The sequence below is a fragment of the Nymphaea colorata genome, chromosome 10, assembly GCF_008831285.2.
Source record: "Nymphaea colorata isolate Beijing-Zhang1983 chromosome 10, ASM883128v2, whole genome shotgun sequence".
Lineage (NCBI taxonomy): Eukaryota > Viridiplantae > Streptophyta > Magnoliopsida > Nymphaeales > Nymphaeaceae > Nymphaea > Nymphaea colorata.
The window spans coordinates 3,111,376-3,120,305 of NC_045147.1; the positions used below are offsets into that span (position 1 = coordinate 3,111,376).

Here is an 8,930-nt window from a genome sequence, read left to right on the forward strand (position 1 = left end):
AGAACTTGAGACAGCTAACGAATGAATTGACCAACGTTAGTTGGGAAGATGCATGAAATGCCCTGTGATGGCCAGAACTTTCGTTGCTTCGTTCTGCAGAACGAATAGGACTGGTCAGGCAAATTGGATCTCGATAAAGAAAAGACGGTGGTTATGTACACTTTTTCACTGCTCAAGAAAATCTTGGTAGCGAGTCCCTTTGAGGGTGTTATACACATCGCTCCAGTTCTCAACCTGATGAGAGAGGGGCCTGGTGTGGATCTTGACCTGGCGGCTAGTAAGGTTCATTACTGGCACTCCAAGGAACTCCTGTACATCGATCAGCCTCTGGTGAAATAAGACGTTCGCTTTCATCATAAACATGCATTTGAGCTGGGATGATTAGTAATATATTTACAGAAAAACACGCATACCGTTTGGTTGCTGACAATGTCCTCGTAGTACAGGATAATATGGCGGGTGCTCTTAAAGTACTTCAAAGCTTCAGCAGCCGTCTCCTCCGTCTGCTGTAGATGGGTCAATAGTAGAGTTGAATTTATGCTGGGCTTGTATTTTGACAGAAGGTCTGCCTGCAGTGTCCACAGCAAGAATTCAACCATTGGTCGGGGTTGGAGAGAGAGAGAGAGAGGTTGTGCGCATTGTAGAAACCAATGTGAGAAAGGTTCGGCTAACGGCTGACCTGCGGCTCCTAGCTTTTTGTAAAGAACTCCCCTTTAGGATAGCTTGTTTACATAACGTTTTTCTCTTTGACTATTTTAATAATTTCTATCGATGCTATGGGGAATGCAAGGCAGTATTGTGGTAGAATGAGAATTACATCCTTGCTTTCATTGCAACCAGATAGCTGTTTCTCGCTCATGCACATCAGACAACCGGAAAAATGAGATTGCTGCTACCTGCCCTAACATTTACTTACGTGGAAAAGAAATCATGAAACGTAGGATGACTGATGCAAATGCAATTGATTAACATAAAAATTCAAAAAGGAAAACCTTTTAACTGAACTTATGGACTACGGGGTGACTGGGTTGTGTCCATCATGCATCTAGACTTCGAAAACTGAACTCTGCAGATGAATATTCAGCTCAAGCTGCCCAATTAGTTAGTGGTTAATCAAGGTACAATATTTACCTCTATCTGTGAATGCACGTGGGATCTATGCGTGCCATTGATCTGCTTTGCACTTTGGTCGTAAGTATTTGCAAGAACCGACACCATTCTATGCAGAAGGTTTTTCCGGAAGAGGAATATCACTGAAACCTGTCTTCGATTGAAGTATGAAACGATTTCCTCATGATACTTCATTAAGCCCTGCATACATTGTACCATTCTGTGAGCTTGCCCCTGAAGATAATGGTAGACAAACTTATCCAGCACAGAGGAATCAATTTTCACAAAAGTGTGGAATGTTTTGCTTTAGTCAATAGCATTCTAATTCTAACTACTACATGTTGCACCACTGTATATTGTTACACAATGAAACTCCCTGTTACAAGGCTGAACTGCTGTGCTGGAGGTCATGGACATATACAATATTCCAAAGCTGATAAACAGCACTTGTGGTATACACTAATGATCAAAATTCTGAAAATCATGATCAAGACCAACAAAAACGGCCCCATGTCCCATTGGACAAGCACAGACAAAGATGTTCAGCAGGAAAATAACGAGTATTGTCTTAATGGAATGTCAAAACTAGTCTTAAACATGAACAGTAAGCATCTTTCGCAGAAGTCTTAACAGTTTTTTGTATTTAAAAGCGTCTAAATAGTTCTATGATTAATTTGTTATTGATTCTTATGCTTCCAGAAACAAAACATGGCAGAAAAGAAAGCTTCCACATGGTACATCAGATGAAATTACAAGTAGCAAACTTGAGATGTATAAAACAGACAGACTTCCTTGGCTGGCTTTATTGCTTATAAGTAGTTAAGTACTGTTTAGTCTTGGTCCATTATGTAGACACTTTTGCCATGTTTCTTTTGTTACTTTTCCATTGTAAGTGTAGCTGTAGTGGTACTAGGCTACTAGCCTCTTTTTCCTTGTATCATTGGCTAGGAAAATCTCAAGCACCATATTTTCAGCTGAAGATCTCATAAAAATTTCACTCACTTAGTGGACATCTCCTCATTTCCAGCATTTTTTTTTTGTGTATGTATTTAGATTCTGTGTGAACGCTCATATCACCAGTTCAGGTGAACCATAGGGCAGTTTGTGTTGCTAACCTGATCTCTGCCACTTGGATACTGTCAACCACATTATATCGCTTATAACAATTAGTGCACACATCAATTCCTCTTAGTTTGATGCCAGTGAGCTCTCGTTCATATGAATACATGATTGTTCTAACTTTTTGCTTACTGCTTTCTCTTTCTTCTTCAACTTCTGACTTTCCCTCAACAACTTGAAGTTATCTTGAATTCAGCATCCATGCAGCAGGAAGTTTTAGGATGGAAATTTATCACAATAAGATGCTAATGCTTTATACTTGTCAGCATGTAACTAATCAAAATCAACAAGCATCAAGATTTTTCTCACAAAATGGTCATATTACAACAATTTTTTTCTCTACAAGAAAACACGAAAGGTTTAGCACTGGCAGCATAACCTCTAAACATTCAGCTCAATATCGGGATGTCTTAACTTTTATTACTTTTCTAAACTGTTGCCACTGTGTGATAGCTTCCAATATTTTTTCCCCATAAGCAACTTCAGCTGCATTGCCTCATACTGATCAGCTGAAGATTTCATCTGGTGAAACATTACTTCCTTTCAGGTGACAATTGTCGAAAGTTCAAGAAGCATACGACGAGACACAAAGACCCTTTCAAGATTCACTGTAAATAAGGACATCAGGAACATTCACGTTTTATTGAGCATTCTCTACCAATAATGAGTTCTATAAGCACACTGTCTGAATCTATCCATCTAAATCCTTACCGCAAGCAACCAAAACTTTCTCACCTGATTCAGCATCCACTTGAGACCAACCGCAGCTGAGCATGAGTTTTTGGCTGCACTACTATACCAGTCAAGATTGTAAACCTGATCTAATGTCATAAAAACTGATGAAACATTGCTACGCCTTGGAAATGAAGAAAATATCTCCCCATTAGAGCTGATATTGAGATGGCTATTCAGTAAAGTTTCAAACCATCCACTTCCAGATCTTTGCATTGACAGAATTGCAAAGAAACGGACAGGATTGCAAAGGCATTCTCCCCTGTTCAAGAATAGAAGAGTCACATAAGCAAGAAACATGATATTCATTAAAAAGTATCGTAAAATCCAGTAACAATGCAAACCTGCTGAAATTTTTTGGCTTTGGGTAGTGCAAATAAGCTCTCTCCTTGGGATCAAATCCAGAAGCGTTACAGTGGTGCCTTCTGAACACCTGAACCGTTGCTAGATTATAACTAGGATCTGCATGAGGACTTATTTGCTTCAGACACACGAAGCAGATATAAGCTCCAAAGACAAAAGCAAAAATAAGGAGTGTCCTCATCACGAACTGTGACTTCTTGAACGTTTTCACACCAAGTACATCCTGAAAAACGAAGATCACCCAGAGATTACACATCAGAAAAGTAAATACACAAGCAACAAGCAACGACACAGCAGATGCACTACCATCTACTTGGTGCATTTATAAAAGCTCTATAATGCTATGAACTTTGCTCGGTTCTTAATATTTTTCCCGATAATTTTTTTTCTTACTGACCTGGTAGCAATCCTAGAAATACTGCAGGAAAGCATGTTCGCCGATTCTTTGTATGGCAAAAGCACCCAGAGTTGATCTCCCTCATTATAATTTGCCTAATATGCATTAGCAATGTTCTATGGGTACAAACCAGCATTCGAAAAGGTCAAAAAGAAAAAATTATGTGCATCCGCGGCAGTATTTCTGTGTGTGTTTCATTTCAGTGGCTATTCGTGAACATTAATTTCAGGAATCCTCGGACCTCGCATCTTTTACATGAAAGTACTAACAAAATCTCAGTCAGTCGCATGAAACACGTCTTCCGTTTTCTTCTGTCAAACCTAAGATTGCGTCGGTCATTCCACCGCCAGAAAAAGAAATAAAAAAGGAATTTAAAAAGAAAAAGGGCAGCCCGCAACATAAGATTCGATTATTCAGTAAAGAATATTGTGGTACCAAAAAACGGCGACCCAAGGCTTGATGAACCTTAGGATGCATGCCATTATAAACCAATCTGTAAGTTTATTTAGAGTTTATCGACTCAATCTAAATGCAGATACCTACGGCGTAGTTTATCTACTGCCCATCAAACTTCAGGTCACGTGGCTCACAAAGTTTTTCCACATCGTTGGCAGTCGACTTCTTAAACATTCTCTTTATATGATTCCAAATGAATGTATTTCCTACAGGGTACGGTGACAGACTCATAGTTCCCAAGCTAGGGGCTGCAGTGATCTCTCACTAAGTGAAACAACTCGTATGGGATGACGGCACGGTATCTCGCTACTGTTTACATTTTTTATTTGAATACCTACGTCTTGCTACTGCTTCTTCTGATCAAGGGGATTGGTGAAGCAGTCTCTTGCTCCGCTCCAGACAGAGCAGAGAGCCTATCCTGTGTAGGGTTTTTGAAACTTGCTTCTGTCAGAATCCATGGAAACGCAGAAGCATGATTCTGTATCATTCTCTTGTTTATGCTTTTTCTTTTCGTTTTCTCCTTTTGTCTCATGAAAATATGGTTGCAGTTCTTGCTGACTATTGACCTCTTGACCTCTGGGAAGTAAGCAATCCGCACCTTTGATTGCTTTTTTCTTCTACTATCAATATTGTGGTAGAGGACTTGATGATAGTACTTCATATAGCATGTTCATTGTTTAGTTCTTTTCAGCATGCTTACTGCCATGACTAAGGCTCAGTCTTCGTGGAGAATATGCAAACGGTAGGTTGGAGGCTGCGAAACTCAAGATCAAACACTAAAAGATAACTGTAAAAATATAAAAAGAAAAGCAATTTTTTTAGTTTTTACCAACAAATCTTCGCCTTGGTTACTGTTTCAGATTTGTACGTTGTCAGTGTAAAGCACAATGATAATCAAGACTAACTGTGTCAACAATGTAAACAGGGGGCTACTAGGCTGATGGAGACGTATGTTCAATGAAATAAAATGACGGGGACTTGATTTCACATCTACCAGAAACGTAAATTAAGAAACCGAAGAAAGTACAAAAACGGGATAAATTTATCCGGTGATCGTTCTCAGAGAGAGAGAGAGAGAGAGAGTTTCACGGTTCACCGCACCTTGAGAAGATCGTCCGTCATGTTGTGAGAACTCAACTCCCCTTGTTCAGGAAATCGGAGACGGCCTTCTTCTCCAGTAAGCGGATTCCGGAACATGGGACTAACAGCATCTTCACAGAAAGCAGGCGATCTCAACGGGAAAATCCAGGAAGTATAAAGTTATAAACAGAGAGTCGTGCGCGTTGAGAAGAGTGTTAATGGCGATGGTGATGGCGGAGAAGCTGTCCATGTGAGAAAGAGAAGTGGGGAGGAGAGCGTCGGAGCGGGTGGTGGGGGGCATGAGTTCTCGTGTACCTCCGCTCTCGAACGCATCTATCTCCACCTCCATCATTAAAATGACTCCATCTCCGCCTCCCCTGCTCTGCTACTTCCGTGGGTCTTCATTCTTGCCGCCTTTTTCGAATTTGCCTACACGTTGCGAGATTTTCCTGTAATACGAGCACTCTCCCTCTTAACAACTTTTCTTTAGATGGCAGGACGGACCATTGATTATAATAAATGAAGCATCAGAAAAGGGAATTGAAGAGATTGGCAACTTGCGAATAAAGTAAGACTCTGTTGGAGGGGAGTGACTAAACTTTGGCTTCACCATTCGAGATCACCAACATTTTAGATTTATGGATTTACGGTCTGATATTCTTCCATTGGATATTAAATTTAAGGTTTCTTAATAAGTTTTTTACCTGTAACGTCAAATTAAGATTCACGTTGCTATTAAGATTCTCAATTTGTTTAAACTGAAAATTTTTAGTGCCCACCTTTTAATGCAGTATGGGATCTCTGAATTGCTTGGGGATCCTCTCTCCCCATGTCCCCATGTATAGACAGTATGAGCCCAGGTGATCTGTACCTTCACCTCTACATCACTCCTCGATTTTCATCCTGTGTACCGGTCGGTCAGCAAGACAATCCAAAGCCAGTGCTACGCGGGAAGCATGTATGTACTGTAGAACACTACACCCAAAATCTTTCTCTCTCTCTCTCTCTAACCTTTCGTTTTCATGCCAAATGTTATTAGGTCTAGGTGCTTAGTTTGTTTATATTTTGTCCTTATGCAGTTATACTAATGAGGATGGCTAGTATGGATTTGGGTTTTTTCTTAATTTTTAAATCAATTTAAAATATTTGCAATCATATTTAATAAAATAATGAAAAAATAGGACAATATAAATTTAAATGCATATTGGCAGATCGATATCCATATTGATGAGCAAATCGAAGCGATGCAGTTCCCCTCGAGGATTCCATCCCATCTTGAGCACTAACGCATTACCAACTTCGGCATGCTTGAATTTTTTTGGTAATTGATTATCTGACTGTCGTGATTTGTTAGTTCAACTGTCCTAACTTTTTAGAGATATTTTGAACAGACCAAATCTTTTCCTTTTTTTCCCTCATTTTTAGGGTTTAAGGCTGTTTTTAGATTTAGATAAAAAGCGATACATCTATCAACTAAAATATCACTCATCTACTGTTCTACCGTTTGCAGTTTAAATGAATAGATGTAACATGTGACTACCCTGGGGGCTTGTATCTTAAGGGTTTATGCTTTTCAATTCTAGTGTCGTGAAATAAATGTAAAAAAAATAATACAAAAAACACCAAAATATAAAAGCTGTCGTTGAAGCATTCAATCATCATCCAATTGATTTTCCGGAACTCACTTTGGAATGGAAGCTCACATCATTTTTATTCTCTTGAATAAAATTTCTCATTTGATTCATAACAAGCATTGTGTTACTATCTCATGGATCTGTTTAAAAAATAAAACTAATTCATAAAACATTTGTTATGCTGTTCAATGAATTTGCCTTATTAGTTAGGATATGTTCATGAAACAAGAACAAAGTGTTACCATTACCAAACAGTTTCTAAAGTTCTTTCAATGTTGGGACAGATGGGCGTTTTGTGCGTGCATGTGCATGGGGGGAGACATCTCAGCTTTTCCACAGATCATGTCCTGAGCTTCAAACATGTTCCTGTCCCGCCACCTGACGCCGTCTGAAGGGCGCATGTGGAATGAGGAAACTTTTTCATAGATTCTAACAAACGGAGCTTGATCGACCTCTCCTTTTGAAAAGGTTCGCACGACCTTTTCTTTTTTACTTGGGAGTTGGATAAGCGTTGGGGCTTCAAAGAGTAGGAGCATCCTCTTCCCATGCGAAGCTGCACCAAAACATAAGGAAGCCAGATACAACCACGAGTGTGTTGGAGTTTTTGTTGAGATCGTCGATGAAGAAGGAAAGCAAGTAACTACCGTATGCTAAACTTAACGGAAATCATTTGGGCAATGGATTCCAAAGAGATTAGATACTAGAGATTAAGTTGTCAATATAGAAACCAAACTGATTTTTCAAGAGTTTGAAATACCTTTCAAAGAACATAATGTTTCGTCTCGTTTATTTCGTTCTATCCTTGGCCTCATTTGAATTGTATTTCGAACTCTTTAAAAAATAGTTTGATTTTCGTATTTGCAACTTTAAATGTATATTGTTTAATCTCTTAGAATCGATCGTCCATATGATTTCCATCAAGTCTGATTATACATACACACGCATCCTACCACTATGGTCGACCCACTAAAATAAAATATTGAAAAGCGTTCATTTTTTGTAATTTAATCTTGTAGATTTGAACTTAAGAATGATTTGATGAGGAACATCCATTAAGTTACTCTTTTTTTTTTACTTTAATAATGTTTTCTTAATCTTATTGTATCAAAATTACGATAGTAGAAAAATCGTTTTTATATATATATAACTTGAACTAAAATAAGATTTGTAGTAAATTGATGTTTACACTGACACACAATATATATATATATATACACCATTCGCTGTTGTTGTCAAGATATAGAATTCAAAAGTTCCAGAATTTATTAAAAATGCAAAAAAGCATGCAAAACCCCCATCGGCAAGGAGCCGATACGGCCGGCACGGTCCGATACGAATTGATATTAATAACAATTTCATGTTAAACTGATTATAAAAGCTAAAGAACTTGGAGGGAAATCACCTGAGAGTACATGGAGAGAAAACAGAAACTAGTTGGGTTGGATAAGGTAAGCACGAACCTCATTTTAGTTCCTGCAAGGGTGTAAAGTGACTTCAATCAATTTGTCATTCATCCGCATTGTCACGCTTCAATGGGAAAGCAATAATTTCAAGTGTTAAGGGGACCAAGTTATCAATTATATTTGCTTCAATGTTGAGATTCCGTATTTTCAATGATTTTTCCTCCTTTTCTCTTTTTGTTTTTTAATTCTTCTTTGGTCCTGTCTAACTCAATTCGATGACTTTTGAGTGATATTATACGTTGAAATTAGTGTCCTAATTATCTCACATCATTGCTAAATGCACAAAAGCTTGCATCCAACTGAAAGGCATAAAGAAACCTACCAAGAGACTGAAGGGGATTATTCTGCATCCAATTGGATGCTTTAGCTGTAGGGATGCAAGGGCTCCTGTAATCCAAATACAGGAGACTTGCAACAAGGCCCTCTCTCTCTCTCTCTCTCTCTCTCTACACACACACACACATACACACACACACATATATATATATATATATCCTCTCTCTCTCTCTCTCTACATATACACACACACACACACATACACACACACACATATATATATGTATATATATATATATA

At 38.5% G+C, this 8,930-nt stretch overlaps 1 protein-coding gene across 2 annotated transcripts; it reads right to left on the bottom strand.

Moving 5' to 3' along the window:
• Positions 1-64: 64 nt before the first annotated feature.
• LOC116262150 (uncharacterized) lies at positions 65-5,701 on the bottom strand. Of its 2 annotated transcripts, none has more exons than XM_031641269.2 (6): positions 5,279-5,701; positions 3,306-3,547; positions 2,965-3,223; positions 1,132-1,311; positions 414-569; positions 65-327 (listed from the first exon to the last, which is right to left on the bottom strand). In XM_031641269.2, the coding sequence occupies exons 1-6, from the start codon at positions 5,372-5,374 to the stop codon at positions 166-168; spliced, it is 1,095 nt and encodes a 364-aa protein (XP_031497129.1). In that variant the 5' UTR covers positions 5,375-5,701; the 3' UTR covers positions 65-165. The 2 variants fall into 2 exon arrangements, with proteins under 2 accessions (XP_031497129.1, XP_031497128.1); XM_031641268.2 differs by having other exon boundaries at positions 2,941-3,223.
• Positions 5,702-8,930: the final 3,229 nt, after the last annotated feature.